Source organism: Protopterus annectens, chromosome 10.part0, assembly GCF_019279795.1.
Source record: "Protopterus annectens isolate FY-2018-M chromosome 10.part0, PAN1.0, whole genome shotgun sequence".
Taxonomy (NCBI): Eukaryota; Metazoa; Chordata; order Ceratodontiformes; family Protopteridae; genus Protopterus; species Protopterus annectens.
Window position 1 is genome coordinate 1,780,886,024 of NC_056744.1, and position 22,568 is coordinate 1,780,908,591.

The window sequence follows — 22,568 nt, forward strand, 5'->3', positions numbered from 1 at the left end:
TGCGAAGAGCACTTTTGGCTGACATCAAAGAGTGAACCAATACTAATTTCATGAACTTTAATTGTACTTTGATTTTGGAATGGGGTCCATTCCCGTCATGGTATTAAAAACCCAAAAGACTTGGAGAAATTAAAAAAGAGTGAGTCTTTTGAAATCTGGCCTTCTGTTGTAAGCCTGTTTACAGAAAGACCATGAACTGAAGTAAGCTGATTACACCAAAAACAAGTCTTTCAGAATCAGGGCAGACTTACACTAGAGTAAATCGTTTACACTGAGAAAAAGTATTTGGGAATCATCCCACAGAGTGGAGACACACTCTAGCTTGAGCAGGAGGACATTTTTGGCTATAGAAATCCTAGCAGGGGGGGATAAGAGGTGAGATATTCTATGACATACTTTGTGAGTATCTTGGATGACAGCATCTTTATGGATTATAAAGCTAAAGGTCGGATTCAGTGCCAGACCCAAGTATTTCTGCTCAATGACACTGGAAATTGTGTTGTTATTGCTCAGATGTGGGTAGTTTGCATGACACATTAATACTGTAATATATTATAATGCATGCAACCCAGAATTACATTTTTGCTACACTTTCACAAACATATTGTCATATCATGGAAACTGTACATCCTAGACATGTCAAAAACAAAAAATTCTCTGAGTGCATGTTTTGTTTGAGATATTTACAGAAATATGAAACCATATGCTTAATTGCATAATTACCAATGTAAAGAACTCTTAAGCTCTCTTAAGATGTGCAGCCTACAGTGCAAATATCAGTAACAGTTTTCCTCAACATCAACTGATGCCATGTTTTTTCAACTAATAAATGCATATGAAAGTATTGCTTATTTTCATAATATTAACAAACAACTGGCAATATCTCCAGTGTGATATATATATATATATATATATATATGTGTGTGTGTGTGTGTATATATATATATATATATATATATATATATATATATATATATATATATATATATATATATATAGATATACATACATATATATATGGGATCCGTACAGATGCTCGACTGCATCTTTCACCAAATCCCAAATTGGTGAGCATACTTGCACGAGTATGCTTGTTGTTACGGTCATACTATGGTGTGGTAAGGGAAAATTCCCTTTCCCCCACTGTAGTGTGACCTCGGAGTGAGAATATTAAAGTAGGGGGGTGTGGGGGCACAGACCCCCCACATCGGGGGTACAGGGGGGCTTGCCCCTGCATTCAAGTAGATTTTGTGGGGTTTTTTAACATACTTTAACAAAAGTGCTTTTTTGATGAAAGCGCTTTCATTAAAGTGTGTTCAGTGGTAATGGATTCGGGCTTTTGATCTTTCGATCAAGTCCTAGATCCATATATATATATATATATATATATATATATATATATATATATATATATATATATATATTTAGGCTCATAGGATCATATGAGGTTACTAGGCTATCGACCCAGAGGTCATTTCAAGCTTAGTCTTTTCATCTCAGTGTAATACCATAGATACTCTATTCAATACCCAGGACTGTATTTAGTAATGACTGCCCATGGCCAGGAGGGTTATGGGTGCTATCCCTGGTATAAATTTATGGTGCCCCATCCACACATCCAGATCCCTTTTGAACAGTGTAATAGAGGTGCTCTGTTTCACATGAATTGGTTGCCTATTGCAAAAATGCAGCAATTACTGGAAGACAAATCTGTCCCTCCACCACATCTTATTCAAGTTGCAGGCCATATTTGGGTCCCTGGAATGAGTAACTCTGGTCCCGTTTGATTTACAGATGTACAGCAAATTCATTAGGTTTGGGTTGCAGATTGCTCTACAAGCCAGACATGTCTCCCCTAAGAAGTCTATACGATACTGAGAATAGTGACATGGACTTTAGTCGATCTGTGCAAGGCACATGCTGGAGTCCCTTGATCTTCTTTGTTAGAAACCTCTGAGGTTTCTCCAATTGCTGCAAGTGCTTTGTGCAGTACATGCCAAAAGGAGCATTATACTCAATTATGGGCCTGATTAATGATAAGTATAGAGGGGTTATAACCTCCTTTGCTCTAGATGTGATGCCTTTGTTAATCAAATGTGCTACCTAGAAGGCCTTCCTTACTACAGTAGACACATGGTGGTCAAAGTTAAGGTCACAATCTACTTGTGATCCCAGATCCCTTACCACTTCTTAGGTACATAGGGTATTGTTGTTAATTTTATAGTGTGAAGGGACATTGTTTTTACTGAAGGGAATGATGATGCATTTCTTTGCATTTAGTTTGAGACTGTGACTAAGACACCAGTCGTTGGTCTGTGTAAGACCCTCCTGAAGTATACTGACATCATTTGGGGATTTGCTAATTGCACCCAGTTTGCAGTCATTCACAAAATTGGTCAGCCACAGCCCCTTAGTTTTGGCCTAAATTTCTGAGATGTATATGCCAAACAGTAGGGGGCCCAGCACTGACCCTTGTGGTGCCCCGCTGGTGACAGGTCTGCTGGTAAATGTGGAGTCATCCACTTTGATAGTATGTGACTGGTTCATGAGCCAGTTGGCAACCTATCTTACAACAAAGGGGTTTACATTCAGCTTGCTAAGTTTTTCAGTAATGCCTGAGTGTGGTATTGTGTCAAAGGCTTTAGCCAAGTTGAGGTATTCTGTGTGCACAGATTTGCCCTCATCAATGGCCCTGGTCACATTTTTGAAGAAATCCACCAGGTTTAATAGGGAGGATCTGCCCTTGATGAAGCTGAATTGGGTTGGATCCAGGGTTTGGAGATCACATATGTCTTTATTTATGAGGTACATGATGATATGTTCCATGGCCTTACAGATGAGGCTGGTCAGACTTATGGGTCTATAATTCCCAGGGCCTGTTGCTAAGCCACCTTTGTGGAGGGGAATAACTGTTGTTGTTCTCCATTCCACAGGAACATAGCCTGTGGTTAGGCTGTAATTAAATAGGGTACTTAATGGTGATACTAGTTCATATTTTAGTTTGTTTAGAAGACAGCCTGGGATGCTGTCTGGTCCCACAGAGGCTGTGTTTTTTGCCTTAAACAAGGCTTTAATGACCTGGTCTTTGGATATGTAGGGTAGGGGAAACAGTTGGAGCCAAGGATTATGATAAGTTTGGAGGGGATAACTGAGAACATTTTTCAACAAATATGTCCACCAGCAGGTTTGCTGTCTCTGAGGGATCTGTGTTTGTGATACCATTAGGTACTAGTTCAGCACATGCTTGGGTCATACCTTTTAGGCTACGTATGTAGCTGTAAAAGGCCTTATGGTTATCCTTGGTTGTGACTGCTAAGTTTTTCTCAAAGTTACCCTTAGAGAATTTGGCATGTTGCCTTATTTGCCTGTTGAGGCTGAGGAGAGTGTTTTTCTATTGTGGAGGCTTCACCTTAGTTTTCCTAGACAGCAACTTTTTGTATTTATTGAAAAGTTTGTTGATGCTGGATATCCAGCAGGACGGCTTGTTTTTACTTGGGGCTCTAGGTTTGATTCTCTCTGGAACAGGTGAGTCTGTACACTTATACAAGTGATTGTACAGGTCTTTGGTGTAAGCTTTGGTGAAGTTACGACTTGTAGGTAAGGGTGGGGCCTGGAATGCATTCATACCTTCCCCTTGGAGAGTATAGTTTGCCTTGGTGAAGATTTTTAGTCCGACTTCACCTTTGTGAGTTCTGGTATTAGTGCTGGTTTGAAGACGACTAATTTGTGGTCCGATTTAACTAGTGAGACTCCAACAGTTACAGTGGTACATCTGTTTGTCATGTAAGTGAGGACCAGATCTACTATGTTTGTTCTTCTTGCTGGGGTTTGAACAATGTGCTCAGGTCATTTGAGTTAACAAAGTCACGAATGAATTATACCATCTCCCGCCACGACATTTTACTCCACTCTTCAATAACATACCAGTTTCTCATTTACAAAAATATAAACATAAATATGGAAATAAGGTGGAAAACAGAGATGAATTTCTCTACTACAAGGTATCATAGATGAACAACCTTAGTGTCATTTTGTTAATATGCCCTTGGTCTTTCTAATACTACCTACTATTAGCTAGTAAGTTGCTTAGTTAAGGATGCTAAACATACAAGAAAGGTGCTGTAGGCTTGAATTAGCAGCTTATTTGTTGGAGAAAATTTCCAAAAGTTTCAGAAATATTTTTGCAGGTTACTTTGCAGACAGTTGAACATTTTGTGTGAGTCAAGGAGGAGGGGATTTCATTTGCGTACATGATTAACTTAAGGTGTGGGAGGTCAGTGCTAAGCTAATTAAAGAGAGAGTGAGGGAAGAGAAGTGGGCCAGTAATGAGCCCTTGTTAGACGCCTGTGTTGAGGGTTCCTTTTTCAGACAGTATGTCATTGACATATATTATCACATAGTAGAAAAGTTCTATACTTTATGTAATTCTGGAACTATACAATTACATTGTTACTGAAGTTAAGTTTTGAAATGTTATTGAGTAGCAATGAATGAATAACTGTTTCAAATGCCTTGTTTATACCGATAAACACTCCTGCTTTTATGCAGCTGTGTTTTATCTTGCCATCTATAAAGTTAGTAGCTATAATTTGGCAATTTTGGAAGCCATGTTGCTGATCATAAAGCAGACCAAAACTTTTAATGTGTTTAAAAAGCTGCTTATATAGCAGTTTTTTAAATATCTTAGTGGTGGGCCGTAGGTTGGAGACAGGCCTATAGTTCTTTAGAATAGTTGGAGAGGAATACTTTGTTAGATGTAGAATAATAAAATGTTTAAATTCAGGTAGGACTATGCCAGCAGTAAGAGAGAGATTAAAATATGTGTAGAGGGTTAAAAGAATTCCTTTCAGATGTCAGACAAAGGATAGTAGGGTGAAGCACAGGAAATGTGGCTTCTGACGTATTTAGTTTTTGCAGTAGGTCTTTGGTTTTTTTGACAGTTATATATGTAAAATAGAATGTAGCAGAATAAGAGGATAGAGGATACAGTATTGGGGTATTTATGAATCTCAGATTGGAAGTTGCTGGAAAATTATTAGTTATTTCAGTTGAAGAAGAGATAAATAAGTGTTTATTCATCAACAAAGCTTATGGTGCTGGTAGGCAAAGGGGAGTTGTTGCAAAGCTTTCCTGTAGGTGATTTATTTCCTTCCCAAAAAAAAAGCTTTAGAGAATAGTGGTGTTTTCTTTTGTCTAAAATATAAAGTTCTGGCACTATTAGTAGTTTTCTATATTGCATATAGACATCATGCAGCTGGTTCCTTAATGGGTTTTGCTTCTAGGTTTCCCATGCTTTGTCTCTCAGCTTTATCTGATTGTTGATACCTTCAGATAACCGAGGGCAAGGCAATGCCTTATGCTTCGAGGGAAGAGGTTGTACTGAATTTTTGTTACAGCTGACATGAAGTAGGCGATGGCAATTGTTGGGTCAGTTTGGGCATAGAGAAATGACCAGTCAATGGCATCAAGGTGGTTATGACTTAGAATTGTTTGTGATTGGTAAAATGTCTACCAGTTACGATATGAGGAGGCATTTTTTTGTTTTGAAAGACAAGGTGGAGGAAATAGGGTACTGGTGACTTAATTCTGGTATTATGTCCATGTTGAAGTAGTGATGTCTGTTATTAGCGATTAATAGGTCTAATGTAGAACTGCTTCCTATTTGTTTATTCTAGTAGGTACAGAGCATAATTGCTGCATGTTATACCATTGGAAGGCCTTTTCTAACTGATGTTTACCTGAACCTAATACATTAAAGATAAAGATATATAGGATTATACATTAGTTTGAGACTGCAATAGGATACATATTATATGCAGTTTCTTACATTATAGCTATTGAGGAGAGGGTGGGATGTTTACTGCCCTCCAAGACTAATATGCATTTGCACCCGGTCTGGGCTTCTGTCATCAGTGGAACTAGTTATGGTGTATTCCCTAATAGCGATGGTGGAACTGGTTTTCACATTAAGGGTTGCCCCTCCTCTACATCTTTTACTGGTTCCACCATCATTACTCACATAGAAGTTATCTCATACATATAAAGAGGGAGATCCTTGCACCGAGTTTCAGTTAGGGTCAGTATACAAGGATATTCATTAATAAGCCATGTTTCAAATAAAATCCATGTATTATTGAAGATGTACATATTAAAGTAGGTGTTTTTAAGCTAAGTAGTCCAAGGTTTGCATGGATATTTACTCAGAGAGAGGTATTTTATGCATTAGCAGTGATGTGGTAGGTGGGGTTACTTATAGATACTAGAAAATTCAATAATTCAAGATTGTTACCTTCCCTGATTACTGGTAATGTGATGGGGATGCAAATTCTTCTTCTTTCTTTCGGCTTTTCCTGGTTAGGGGTCGCCACAGTGGAACTCCGGTCCGCTAATGATCGGCAGTAGATTTTTACGGTGCAGAGGCTGACGCCCAACCTTCAACAAAGGGAAGCCTATTCACGCATGTCTTTTGAACACCACTCTACCACGGGGAGGACATGCAGACTCCACACAGAAGGTGGTCCAGCAGAGAATCGAACAGGAGAACCTCTTACTGTGAGGCGACAATGCTACCGCTGCACCACCGTGGATGGGGATGCAAATAAACATAGATAATCCCCCTCTGGGCACATAGCTACTCTCACTGGAAGATCTAAATAAATGGTAGCCATTAAATCTAAATAGAGAGATAATGTTGTAACTGCACAAATGTAGATATTTTCAAAGGTCATAAGGTCTTCTAATGCAGACTACATTTTGTTCAGGGTTCTAGTATTGAGCAGTGCTTCACTGATATTGGGGTCTATATTATAAGATCAACAACTGAAAACATTGAACACCATATGGTCAACACCATATGGTCAATGTCTTCAAACATCGAACTTATAAAAACAACAAAAAAAAAAAAAGTACCCTAATGGGTTTAAGTAGGGAGGCAAGCCCGCCTGCACCCCCCACACCCCCACTACTTAAATATACCAATTCAGAGACCGCACTACCTTGCAGTAAATGAAAATCACCCCTTATGGATATTTCCATTTACACTTTTGATGTTGTGCATTTTCGCGATTCTCATGCCGACAATATCAGCTTCGATATTGTCGGCTTTTGAGAATATAATGTAGCCCTGATATTGGATGGAATGGAATTTGGTAGGTTGTACAATATGTTGGATCCATGAGTAAAGAAGTGCAGGAGATTCCTAGTGAACAGATGGGACTGTCTATATAATGCCTCCATCTCAGAATAATATGAATTACTCAAGTGCTTGTTAAATGTAATTGTTTTACGGTTAAATTATAGCATCATCTGATGCAATGGTTGGACAAATCTCAAGATTAGCTGCAGTGACAATGGAGAACACTGGTTCATGGCAATGTGTTTGCATGAATGTTATGACTGTAGTGCAGTCTGACAGCTGGGCACTGCCACCGTAGACTTCGAAACCTTATTACTAACAGTTAAAAAAGTTATTGTGCAGTGCTATCCAATCTATCAACTGAAGTGCTAACATAAAACATTTGTACAACTGTGTGATTTTGCAAATTGACTAGGATTTTGCCTCACACTTTTGCCATATTCCTTTAAAATATTTGATTTTCTGAGGATTACCGTCAGTCAATAAATTCAGACATTAGAGTTTCATATTTATTTTAAAAGAAAAAAAGTGAGTTGATGCAAAACCTGTTGCTTTATTAACATTTCAACCTCTAATTTTTTCCTAGTATCTCTGCCTTGCCTCTTGTAATCATATTTCTTACCATTAAGAGAATGCACGTTGATACAATGCCTTGCCTCTTGTAATCATATTTCTTACCATTTAGAGAATGCACGTTGATACAACGCCTTGCCTCTTGTAATCATATTTCTTACCATTTAGAGAATGCACGTTGATACAACGCCTTGCCTCTTGTAATCATATTTCTTACCATTTAGAGAATGCACGTTGATACAAAGCCTATCCCAGATTGTGCTGTATTTTTTGCCATAGCCCACATACATTATTTAATTTTCTCATAATGCATTGAGAATTACAGTCAATGACAAGTAGCACAGCTTCATTCTTCTTGTTCAAAAGGTAGTGATGGCAAAAAGTTAACAGAGCAACAAGATTTACAAGTGAAATAAAAAAGCCTCATGCATATCTTAGACCAGCATTTTTCTGTTGACATGAGAAAAACAGCATTGCATTCTTGACCATGGCTTTCATGTGGTGCAGTATTTTCCATTAATGCTGTAGCTGCTATCAACTTCTACTACATATGAAGACAGCTCTTGTTTTATCTTCCAAGCTGGATCATCAAAGCTCATTCAGTCTCACGTATGGAATGACTGGGGCTTATGTATATTTGAGGGGAATGGATTTAAGTGTCCTGGTGACCACTTCTTTATACATGTTCTTTCTGCAGAATGCTGCATAAGCAGTCCCTCTGCTGAAAGCTTGATAGATGGAGGTAGATGGCATTTTAATGTGCATAATGTATAGCTGTATACAGTGATGGATAGATAGACAGGTAGATGGACATAGTCAAGAGAAAGACAGTAAGCAATGTTGGCAGGCAGGCACTGTTGTTAGATAAAGGGGGACTTTGATCAGTGGGTGTTTGTGCTTATTCATAGTTCAGAAATGTACCCAATGTTCTATTAGTACCACAAAGTGATAAATCTAGCATGCTGAATCTATCCCAGAATAACCACATGGGATGGGATACATTAAAAAATCTATTTTTGATTCCTTACCAAGATATGCATCCTTCATATCATTGTTTGTAGATGTTACATTGTTAAATGTTGATTTGGGAAAGCCACTGCCAAGTTCATACTGAAAAAATCCTCCAGCCCAGTCATAAGAACCAGCAGCTCCTGTAAGGATTGAATTCTGTGAACAAAGGATGCACAGAAAAAAAAACTTTACAAACTGCTTCAATATAATGTCACACTGACAGAAAACACTAGTACCAGTGAGCGATGTAGGAGTCTGGAACAAACACAGTCAGAAATCACTAGCTTAACTTAAACCTCTTAGTTACGTAGAAATATTATTAGTAACGGCTGATAATAAGTGAAAGTATCCCATGCAAAGTGTCCTGGTACATTTAAGATGATGATGAACTGCTATAATCCCTTAATAAGGATGGACAAATAAATAACTAGAAAGGAAACTTTTTAAAAATTTGCATATAGAACATATTTACCCATGAACTCTGCATACCAGTGTTGCAGTTATTTACTCTTAAATAGTTACATTCATATGCTCTGTGAGCATAAACGTCAGAAACTGATGAGGTGTAACTTTGACATTATACATAACTTCACTTACTCAAGCATTTTTGTTTTGCAGTACCGAACATTTCACTGTCCCTTATATATGTTTGAACACACCTGCTACATGTGTTCCCCAAAACAGCAAAATATATTACAATCACACATTTTTTAAATGCAGATTTTAATTTGGCATTATTGCCCTAAGGGTACTACAGTAAAAGTCATAGAGAGCCATTTCCACTAGGAAGCATGCACTAGAAAGCTTTTCTCTGTTATACTGAATACATTCTTGCCTTTAGTAGAGGTAATTGTTTTCACAATGAGCTCATGTGATTGCCTGATATTTCCATATACCATTATTTTGTTAAGTTCAACGTTTGCAGACTTCCTATTCAGCATGCTTATTAACCTGGAGTATATGTCGAAACACTAAAATCTTCAAGTTACCTGACAAAATATATTTTTATATGAATGTAGTTAAGGTTGCTAAATGTAAGGTTAACCAACTTTATCTGATATACTGGAATAAGATGTGTTTTACTTTGGTTCTGTGCCTGCCTCTTTCACAGGGTATCTAGTTCTTTGCACTTATCCACAATATGTACTCACAAATTCTTTAAACTTTTAGATATGAAACAAGAACAGGGCATCGTATGTAGTAGCAACACGTATTTGTACCACTGCTCACAGACCTGACTGGAAGGTGTTGTGATATGCAGAATGACATCATAATTAGTTCTTCACTGAAGCTGAAGATACAGGTCAAGTACAGAAAATCTCAGCAAGTGATAATCAGCCTAGGATAACATTAAAGTGAAAAGACAGCAAAAATATCTCTTCAGTAATGGAAACACATTTATCTATCACTTCGGACAGGTAACACTGCAGCAGCCTTAGTTAGCTTACAGACAGTGTACAAAAGCTGAAATGTAGTTACTTTTCAGAGCATCAGACTTAGGGCTTTAATACAATATTGCTGGAAGGTATTTCTGCCTATATTTCTCATCAAAAGTATGACATTTTGCTAAACAGGACATTTCAAGTCAGATTTTTCCCAAGCTGTATGTCTGCCAAAAATACAAAAATGTAAGGAAATCTTATTGTGCTTAACTTTGGTTAAATAGCACGTTGTGTTGCTCCACTTGCTATGACTAAACGCAGTCTTTTTGATAATATTAAAGTTAATTTGATTTTGCACATTGCAAAATACCACTACAGCTCTCTTATCCTTTGTTAATATCATAAACCATCACAGGAATAACAGCAACTTTGTATCTGTCATCTTTCTAGACCTATCAAAAGCTTATGATATGGTCTTTCATTCCAAGCTAATAGACATACAAGCTGAACTATCCTTCTCACCATCTGCCACAGCATAGTTTAATAACTGTTTATCTGTCCATCAACAATCTGTTCTATGGCAGGGTGACCTATCTCCATGCCTTCCTTTATCCATTGGTGTCCCCCAAGGATCTATCTTGGACCCTCTCCTTTTCTCCCTCTTTACTAATAATCTACACACAGCTACTCCACATGGTTCTGTAATACAGTCTGCAGATGATTCAACACTTATCTGTGACTAATAATCTACACACACCTACTCCACATGGTTCTATAATACAGTCTGCAGATGATTCAACACTTATCTGTGACTAACAATCTACACACACAGCTACTCCACATGGTTCTATAATACAGTCTGCAGATGATTCAACACTTATCTGTGACTAATAATCTACTCCACATGGTTCTATAATAGAGTATGCAGATAATTCAACACTTACCTGTGAGTAATAATCTACACACAGCTACTCCACATGGTTCTATAATACAGTCTACAGATGATCCAACACTTATCTGTGACTAATAATCTACACATACCTACTCCACATGGTTCAATAATACAGTGTGCAGATGATTCAACACTTATCTGTGACAAATAATCGACACACTCCTACTCCACATGGTTCTATAATACAGTCTGCAGATGATCCAACACTTATCTGTGACTAATAATCTACACACAGCTACTCCACATGGTTCTGTAATACAGTCTGCAGATGATCAAACACTTATCTGTGACTAATAATCTACAAACAGCTACTCCACATGGTTCTATAATACAGACTGCAGATGATCCAACACTTATCTGTGACTAATAATCTACACACAGCTACTCCACATGGTTCTATAATACAGTATGCAGATGATTCAACACTTATCTGTGACTAATAATCCACACACAGCTACTCCACATGGTTCTATAATAGAGTATGCAGATGATCCAACACTTATCTGTGACTAATAATCCACACACAGCTACTTCACATGCTTCTGTAATACAGTCTGCAGATGGTCCAGCACTTATCTGTGACTAATAATCGACACACTCCTACTCCACATGGTTCTATAATACAGTCTGCAGATGATTCAACACTTATCTGTGACTAATAATCGACACACTCCTACTCCACATGGTTCTATAATACAGTCTGCAGATGATCCAACACTTATCTGTGACTAATAATCTACACACAGCTACTCCACATGGTTCTGTAATACAGTCTGCAGATGATCCAACACGTATCTGTGACTAATAATCTACAAACAGCTACTCCACATGGTGCTATAATACAGTCTGCAGATGATCCAACACTTATCTGTGACTAATAATCTACACACAGCTACTCCACATGGTTCTGTAATACAGTATGCAGATGATTCAACACTTATCTGTGACTAATAATCCACACACAGCTACTCCACATGGTTCTATAATACAGTCTGCAGATGATTCAACACTTATCTATTACTAATCTACACACAGCTACTCCACATGCTTCTATAATACAGTCTGCAGATGATCCAACACTTATCTATGACTAATAATCTACACACAGCTACTCCACATGGTTCTATAATACATTCTGCAGATGATCCAACACTTATCTGTGACTAATAACCTACACACAGCTACTCCACATGGTTCTATAATACAGTCTGCAGATGATTCAACACTTATCTTTGACTAATAATCTACACACAGCTACTCCACATGGTTCTATAATACAGTCTACAGATGATCCAACACATATCTGTGGCTAATAACCTACACACAGCTACTCCACATGGTTCTATAATACAGTCTGCAGATGACTCAACACTTATCTGTGACTAATAATCTACATACACCTGCTCCACATGGTTTTATAATACAGTATACAGATGATTCAACACTTATCTATGACTAATAATCCACACATAGCTACTCCACATGGTTCTATAATACAGTATGCAGATGATCCAACACTTATCTGTGACGAATAATCTACAAACAGCTACTCCACATGGTTCTATAATACAGTCTGCAGATGATTCAACACTTATCTGTGACTAATAATCTACACACACAGCTACTCCCATGGTTCTATAATACAGTCTGCAGATGATTCTACACTTAACAGTGACTAATAATCTACACACAGCTACCCCACATGGTTCTATAATACAGTCTGCAGATGATCCAACACTTATCTGTGACTAATAATCTACACAAAGCTACTCCACATGGTTTTATAATACAGTATGCAGATGATGCAACACTTATATGAGAATAATGATATACACACAGCTACTCCACATGGTTATATAATACAGTATGCAGATGATTCAACACTTATCTGTGACTAATAATCTACACACAGCTACCCCACATGGTTCTATAATACAGTCTGCAGATGATTCAACACTTATCTATGACTAAATCTACACACAGCTACCCCACATGGTTCTATAATACAGTATGCAGATGATTCAACACTTATCTGTGACTAATAATCTACACACAGCTACTCCACATGGTTCTATAATATAGTCTGCAGATGACTCAACACTTATCTGTGACTAATAATCTACATACAGCTACTCCACATGGTTCTATAATACAGTCTGTAGTTGATTCAACATTTATATGTGACTAATAATCTACACACAGCTACTCCACATGGTTCTATAATACAGTCTGCAGATGATTCAACACTTATCTGTGACTAATAATCTACACACAGCTACTCCACATGGTTCTATAATATTGTCTGCAGATGACTCAACACTTATCTGTGACTAATAATCTACACACAGCTACTCCACATGGTTCTATAATATAGTCTGCAGATGACTCAACACTTATCTGTGACTAATAATCTACATACAGTTACTCCACATGGTTCTATAATACAGTCTGTAGATGATTCAATACTTATCTGTGACTAGAAATATACAGACAGCTACTCGACATGGTTCTATAATACAGTCTGAGGATGATTCAACACTGATCTGCGACAAATACATCACACGCACCTACTCCACATGGTTCTATAATACAGTCTGCAGATGATTCAGCACTTATCTGTGACTAATAATCTACACACACCTACTCCACATGGTTCTATAATAAAGTATGCAGATGATTCAACACTTATCTGTGACTAATAATCTACACACACCTACTCCACATGGTTCTATAATACAGTCTGCAGATGATTCAACACTTATCTGTGACTAATAATCTACACAAAGTTACTCCACATGGTTCTATAATAAAGTCTGAGGATGATTCAACACTGATCTGCGACGAATACCCCACACGCACCTACTCCACATGGTTCTATAATACAGTCTGCAGACGATTCAGCACTTATCTGTGACTAATAATCCACACACACATACTCCACATGGTTCCATAATAAAGTATGCAGATGATTCATCACTTATCTGTGACTAATAATCTACACACACCTACTCCACATGGTTCTATAATACAGTCTGCAGATGATTCAACACTGATCTGCGACTAATACCCCACACGCACCTACTCCACATGGTTCTATAATACAGTCTGTAGATGATTCAGCACTTATCTGTGACTAATAATCTATGCACAGCTACTCTACATGGTTCTATAATATAGTCTGCAGATGACTCAACACTTAACTGTGACTAATAATCTACATACAGCTGCTCCACATGGTTCTATAATACAGTCTGCAGATGATTCAACACTTATCTGTGACTAATAATCTACACTCAGCTACTCCACATGGTTCTATAATACAGTCTGCAGATGATTCAACACTTATCTGTGACAAATAATCGACACACTCCTACTCCACATGGTTCTATAATGCAGTCTGCAGATGATCCAACACTTATCTGTGACTAATAATCTACACACAGCTACTCCACATGGTTCTGTAATACAGTCTGCAGATGATCAAACACTTATCTGTGACTAATAATCTACAAACAGCTACTCCACATGGTTCTATAATACAGACTGCAGATGATCCAACACTTATCTGTGACTAATAATCTACACACAGCTACTCCACATGGTTCTATAATACAGTATGCAGATGATTCAACACTTATCTGTGACTAATAATCCACACACAGCTACTCCACATGGTTCTATAATACAGTATGCAGATGATCCAACACTTATCTGTGACTAATAATCCACACACACCTACTCCACATGGTTCTATAATACAGTATGCAGATGATTCAACACTTATCTGTGACTAATAATCTACAAACAGCTACTCCACATGGTTCTATAATACAGACTGCAGATGATCCAACACTTATCTATGACTAAATCTACACACAGCTACCCCACATGGTTCTATAATACAGTCTGCAGATGATTCAACACTTACCTGTGACTAATAATCTACAGACAGCTACTCCACGTGGTTCTATAATACAGTCTGCAGATGATTCAACACTTATCTATGACTAATAATCTACACACAGCTACCCCACATGGTTCTATAATACAGTATGCAGATGATTCAACACTTATCTGTGACTAAGAATCTACACACAGCTACTCCACATGGTTCTATAATATAGTCTGCAGATGACTCAACACTTATCTGTGACTAATAATCTACATACAGCTACTCCACATGGTTCTATAATACAGTCTGTAGTTGATTCAACATTTATATGTGACAAATAATCTACACACAGCTACTCCACATGGTTCTATAATACAGTCTGCAGATGATTCAACACTTATCTGTGACTAATAATCTACACACAGCTACTCCACATGGTTCTATAATATTGTCTGCAGATGACTCAACACTTATCTGTGACTAATAATCTACACACAGCTACTCCACATGGTTCTATAATATAGTCTGCAGATGACTCAACACTTATCTGTGACTAATAATCTACATACAGCTACTCCACATGGTTCTATAATACAGTCTGTAGATGATTCAATACTTATCTGTGACTAGAAATATACAGACAGCTACTCGATATGGTTCTATAATACAGTCTGAGGATGATTCAACACTGATCTGCGACAAATACATCACACGCACCTACTCCACATGGTTCTATAATACAGTCTGCAGATGATTCAGCACTTATCTGTGGCTAATAATCTACACACACCTACTCCACATGGTTCTATAATAAAGTATGCAGATGATTCAACACTTATCTGTGACTAATAATCTACACACACCTACTCCACATGGTTCTATAATACAGTCTGCAGATGATTCAACACTTATCTGTGACTAATAATCTACACAAAGTTACTCCACATGGTTCTATAATAAAGTCTGAGGATGATTCAACACTGATCTGCGACTAATACCCCACACGCACCTACTCCACATGGTTCTATAATACAGTCTGTAGATGATTGAGCACTTATCTGTGACTAATAATCTATGCACAGCTACTCTACATGGTTCTATAATATAGTCTGCAGATGACTCAACACTTAACTGTGACTAATTATCTACATACAGCTGCTCCACATGGTTCTATAATACAGTCTGCAGATGATTCAACACTTATCTGTGACTAATAATCTACACTCAGCTACTCCACATGGTTCTATAATACAGTCTGCAGATGATTCAACACTTATCTGTGACAAATAATCGACACACTCCTACTCCACATGGTTCTATAATACAGTCTGCAGATGATCCAACACTTATCTGTGACTAATAATCTACACACAGCTACTCCACATGGTTCTGTAATACAGTCTGCAGATGATCAAACACTTATCTGTGACTAATAATCTACAAACAGCTACTCCACATGGTTCTATAATACAGACTGCAGATGATCCAACACTTATCTGTGACTAATAATCTGCACACAGCTACTCCACATGGTTCTATAATACAGTATGCAGATGATTCAACACTTATCTGTGACTAATAATCTACACACACCTACTCCACATGGTTCTATAATACTGTATGCAGATGATCCAACACTTATCTGTGACTAATAATCCACACACAGCTACTCCACATGGTTCTATAATACAGTGTGCAGATGATTCAACACTTATCTGTGACTAATAATCTACACACAGCTACTCCACATGGTTCTATAATACAGTCTGCAGATGATTCAACACTTATCTGTGACTAATAATCTACACACAGCTACTCCACATGGTTCTGTAATACAGTCTGCAGATGATCCAACACGTATCTGTGACTAATAATCTACAAACAGCTACTCCACATGGTTCTATAATACAGTCTGCAGATGATCTAACACTTATCTGTGACTAATAATCTACACACACCTTCTCCACATGGTTCTGTAATACAGTATGCAGATGATTTAACACTTATCTGTGAATAATAACCCACACACAGCTACTCCACATGGTTCTATAATACAGTCTGCAGATGATTCAACACTTATCTGTGACTAATAATCTACACACAGCTACTCCACATGCTTCTATAATACAGTCTGCAGATGATCCAACACTTATCTATGACTAATAATTTACACACAGCTACTCTACATGGTTCTATAATACAGTCTGCAGATGATTCAACTCTTATCTGTGACTAATAACCTACACACAGCTACTCCACATGGTTCTATAATACAGTCTGCAGATGATTCAACACTTATCTTTGACTAATAATCTACACACAGCTACTCCACATGGTTCTATAATACAGTCTACAGATGATCCAACACTTATCTGTGACTAATAACCTACACACAGCTACTCCACATGGTTCTATAATACAGTCTGCAGATGACTCAACACTTATCTGTGACTAATAATCTACATAAACCTGCTCCACATGGTTTTATAATAGAGTATACAGATGATTCAACACTTATCTATGACTAATAATCCACACATAGCTACTCCACATGGTTCTATAATACAGTATGCAGATGATCCAACACTTATCTGTGACGAATAATCTACAAACAGCTACTCCACATGGTTCTATAATACAGTCTGCAGATGATTCAACACTTATCTGTGACTAATAATCTACACACACAGCTAATCCCATGGTTCTATAATACAGTCTGCAGATGATTCTACACTTATCAGTGACTAATAATCTACACACAGCTACCCCACATGGTTCTATAATGCAGTCTGCAGATGATCCAACACTTATCTGTGACTAATAATCTACACAAAGCTACTCCACATGGTTTTATAATACAGTATGCAGATGATGCAACACTTATATGAGAATAATGATCTACACACAGCTAATCCACATGGTTATATAATACAGTATGCAGATGATTCAACACTTATCTGTGACTAATAATCTACACACAGCTACCCCACATGGTTCTATAATACAGTCTGCAGATGATTCAACACTTATCTATGACTAAATCTACACACAGCTACCCCACATGGTTCTATAATACAGTCTGCAGATGATTCAACACTTACCTGTGACTAATAATCTACAGACAGCTACTCCACGTGGTTCTATAATACAGTCTGCAGATGATTCAACACTTATCTATGACTAATAATCTACACACAGCTACCCCACATGGTTCTATAATACAGTATGCAGATGATTCAACACTTATCTGTGACTAATAATCCACACACAGCTACTCCACATGGTTCTATAATATAGTCTGCAGATGACTCAACACTTATCTGTGACTAATAATCTACATACAGCTACTCCACATGGTTCTATAATACAGTCTGTAGATGATTCAACATTTATATGTGACTAATAATCTACACTCAGCTACTCCACATGGTTCTATAATACAGTCTGCAGATGATTTAACAATTATCTGTGACTAATAATCTACACAGCTACTCCACATGGTTCTATAATATTGTCTGCAGATGACTCAACACTTATCTGTGACTAATAATCTACACACAGCTACTCCACATGGTTCTATAATATAGTCTGCAGATGACTCAACACTTATCTGTGACTAATAATCTACATACAGCTACTCCACATGGTTCTATAATACAGTCTGTAGATGATTCAATACTTATCTGTGACTAGAAATATACAGACAGCTACTCGACATGGTTCTATAATACAGTCTGAGGATGATTCAACACTGATCTGCGACAAATACATCACACACCTACTCCATATGGTTCTATAATACAGTCTGCAGATGATTCAGCACTTATCTGTGACTAATAATCTACACACACCTACTCCACATGGTTCTATAATAAAGTATGCAGATGATTCAACACTTATCTGTGACTAATAATCTACACACACCTACTCCACATGGTTCTATAATACAGTCTGCAGATGATTCAACACTTATCTGTGACTAATAATCTACACAAAGTTACTCCACATGGTTCTATAATAAAGTCTGAGGATGATTCAACACTGATCTGTGACGAATACCCCACACGCACCTACTCCACATGGTTCTATAATACAGTCTGCAGACGATTCAGCACTTATCTGTGACTAATAATCCACACACATACTCCACATGGTTCCATAATAAAGTATGCAGATGATTCATCACTTATCTGTGACTAATAATCTACACACACCTACTCCACATGGTTCTATAATACAGTCTGCAGATGATTCAACACTGATCTGCGACTAATACCCCACACGCACCTACTCCACATGGTTCTATAATACAGTCTGTAGATGATTCAGCACTTATCTGTGACTAATAATCTACGCACAGCTACTCTACATGGTTCTATAATATAGTCTGCAGATGACTCAACACTTAACTGTGACTAATAATCTGCATACAGCTGCTCCACATGGTTCTATAATACAGTCTGCAGATGATTCAACACTTATCTGTGACTAATAATCTACACTCAGCTACTCCACATGGTTCTATAATACAGTCTGCAGATGATTCAACACTTATCTGTGACTAATAATCTACACACAGCTACTCCACATGGTTCTATAATACAGTATGCAGATGATTCAACACTTATCTGTGACTAACAATCTACACACAGCTACCCCACATGGTTCTATAATACAGTCTGCAGATGATTCAACACTTATCTGTGACTCACAATCTACACACAGCTACTCCACATGGTTCTATAATACAGTCTGCAGATGATTCAGCACTTATCTGTGACTAATAATCCACACACACCTACTCCACATGGTTCCATAGTAAAGTATGCAGATGATTCATCACTTATCTGTGACTAATAGTCTACACACACCTACTCCACATGGTTCTATAATACAGTCTGCAGATGATTCAACACTTATCTGTGACTAATAACCTACACACATCTACTCCACATGGTTCTATAATACAGTCTGCAGATGATTCAACACTGATCTGCGACTAATACCCCACACGCCACTACTCCACATGGTTCTATAATACAGTCTGCAGATGATTCAGCACTTATCTGTGACTAATAATCTATGCACAGCTACTCTACATGGTTCTATAATATAGTCTGCAGATGACTCAACACTTATCTGTGACTAATAATCTACATACAGCTACTCCACATGGTTCTATATTACAGTCTGCAGATGATTCAACACTTATCTGTGACTAATAATCTACACACAGCTACTCCACATGGTTTTATAATACAGTCTGCAGATGATTCAACACTTATCTGTGACTAATAATCTACACACAGCTACTCCACATGGTTCTATAATACAGTATGCAGATGATTCAACACTTATCTGTGACTAACAATCTACACACAGCTACTCCACATGGTTCTATAATACAGACTGCAGATGATTCAACACTTATCTGTGACTAGAAATATACAGACAGCTACTCGACATGGTTCTATAATACAGTATGCAGATGATTCAACACTTATCTGTGACTAATAATCCACTCACAGCTACTCCACATGGTTCTATAATACAGTATGCAGATGATCCAACACTTATCTGTGACTAATAATCTACACACAGCTACTCCACATGGTTCTATAATACAGTATGCAGATGATTCAAAACTTATCTGTGACTAACAATCTACACACACAGCTACTCCACATGGTTCTATAATACAGTCTGCAGATGATTCAACACTTATCTGTGACTAACAATCTACACACAGCTACCCCACATGGTTCTATAATACAGTCTGCAGATGATTCAACACTTATCTGTGACTAATAATCTACACACAGCTACTCCACCTGGTTCTATAATACAGTCTGCAGATGATTCAACACTTATCTGTGACTAACAATCTACACACACCTACTCCACATGGTTCTATAATACAGTCTGCAGATGATTCAACACTTATCTGTGACTAATAATCTACACACAGCTACTCCACATGGTTCTATAATACAGTCTGCAGATGATTCATCACTTATCTGTGACTAATAGTCTACACACAGCTACTCCACATGGTTCTATAATATAGTCTGCAGATGACTCAACACTTATCTGTGACTAATAATCTACATACAGCTACTCCACATGGTTCTATAATACAGTCTGTAGATGATTCAATACTTATCTGTGACTAGAAATATACAGACAGCTACTCGACATGGTTCTATAATACAGTCTGAGGATGATTCAACACTGATCTGCGACAAATACATCACACGCACCTACTCCACATGGTTCTATAATACAGTCTGCAGATGATTCAGCACTTATCTGTGACTAATAATCTACACACACCTACTCCACATGGTTCTATAATAAAGTATGCAGATGATTCAACACTTATCTGTGACTAATAATCTACACACACCTACTCCACATGGTTCTATAATACAGTCTGCAGATGATTCAACACTTATCTGTGACTAATAATCTACACAAAGTTACTCCACATGGTTCTATAATAAAGTCTGAGGATGATTCAACACTGATCTGCGACGAATACCCCACACGCACCTACTCCACATGGTTCTATAATACAGTCTGCAGACGATTCAGCACTTATCTGTGACTAATAATCCACACACACATACTCCACATGGTTCCATAATAAAGTATGCAGATGATTCATCACTTATCTGTGACTAATAATACACACACCTACTCCACATGGTTCTATAATACAGTCTGCAGATGATTCAACACTGATCTGCGACTAATACCACACGCACCTACTCCACATGGTTCTATAATACAGTCTGTAGATGATTCAGCACTTATCTGTGACTAATAATCTACGCACAGCTACTCTACATGGTTCTATAATATAGTCTGCAGATGACTCAACACTTAACTGTGACTAATAATCTACATACAGCTGCTCCACATGGTTCTATAATACAGTCTGCAGATGATTCAACACTTATCTGTGACTAATAATCTACACTCAGCTACTCCACATGGTTCTATAATACAGTCTGCAGATGATTCAACACTTATCTGTGACTAACAATCTACACACAGCTACCCCACATGGTTCTATAATACAGTCTGCAGATGATTCAACACTTATCTGTGACTCACAATCTACACAGCTACTCCACATGGTTCTATAATACAGTCTGCAGATGATTCAGCACTTATCTGTGACTAATAATCCACACACACCTACTCCACATGGTTCCATAGTAAAGTATGCAGATGATTCATCACTTATCTGTGCCTAATAGTCTACACACACCTACTCCACATGGTTCTATAATACAGTCTGCAGATGATTCAACACTTATCTGTGACTAATAACCTACACACATCTACTCCACATGGTTCTATAATACAGTCTGCAGATGATTCAACACTGATCTGCGACTAATACACCACACGCACCTACTCCACATGGTTCTATAATACAGTCTGCAGATGATTCAGCACTTATCTGTGACTAATAATCTATGCACAGCTACTCTACATGGTTCTATAATATAGTCTGCAGATGACTCAACACTTATCTGTGACTAATAATCTACATACAGCTACTCCACATGGTTCTATAATACAGTCTGCAGATGATTCAACACTTATCTGTGA

General features: G+C 37.6%; 1 protein-coding gene across 1 annotated transcript in view; it reads right to left on the reverse strand.

Annotated features, from left to right (window-relative positions):
• The window catches only part of LOC122814494 (integrin alpha-M-like), a 646,884-nt gene that overhangs the window by 54,825 nt on the left and 569,491 nt on the right, over positions 1-22,568 (reverse strand). The window contains exon 9 of the mRNA XM_044087069.1: positions 8,737-8,875. Within this exon, the coding sequence (XP_043943004.1) occupies positions 8,737-8,875 (139 nt within the window). The remainder of the gene's footprint in view (positions 1-8,736; positions 8,876-22,568) is intronic.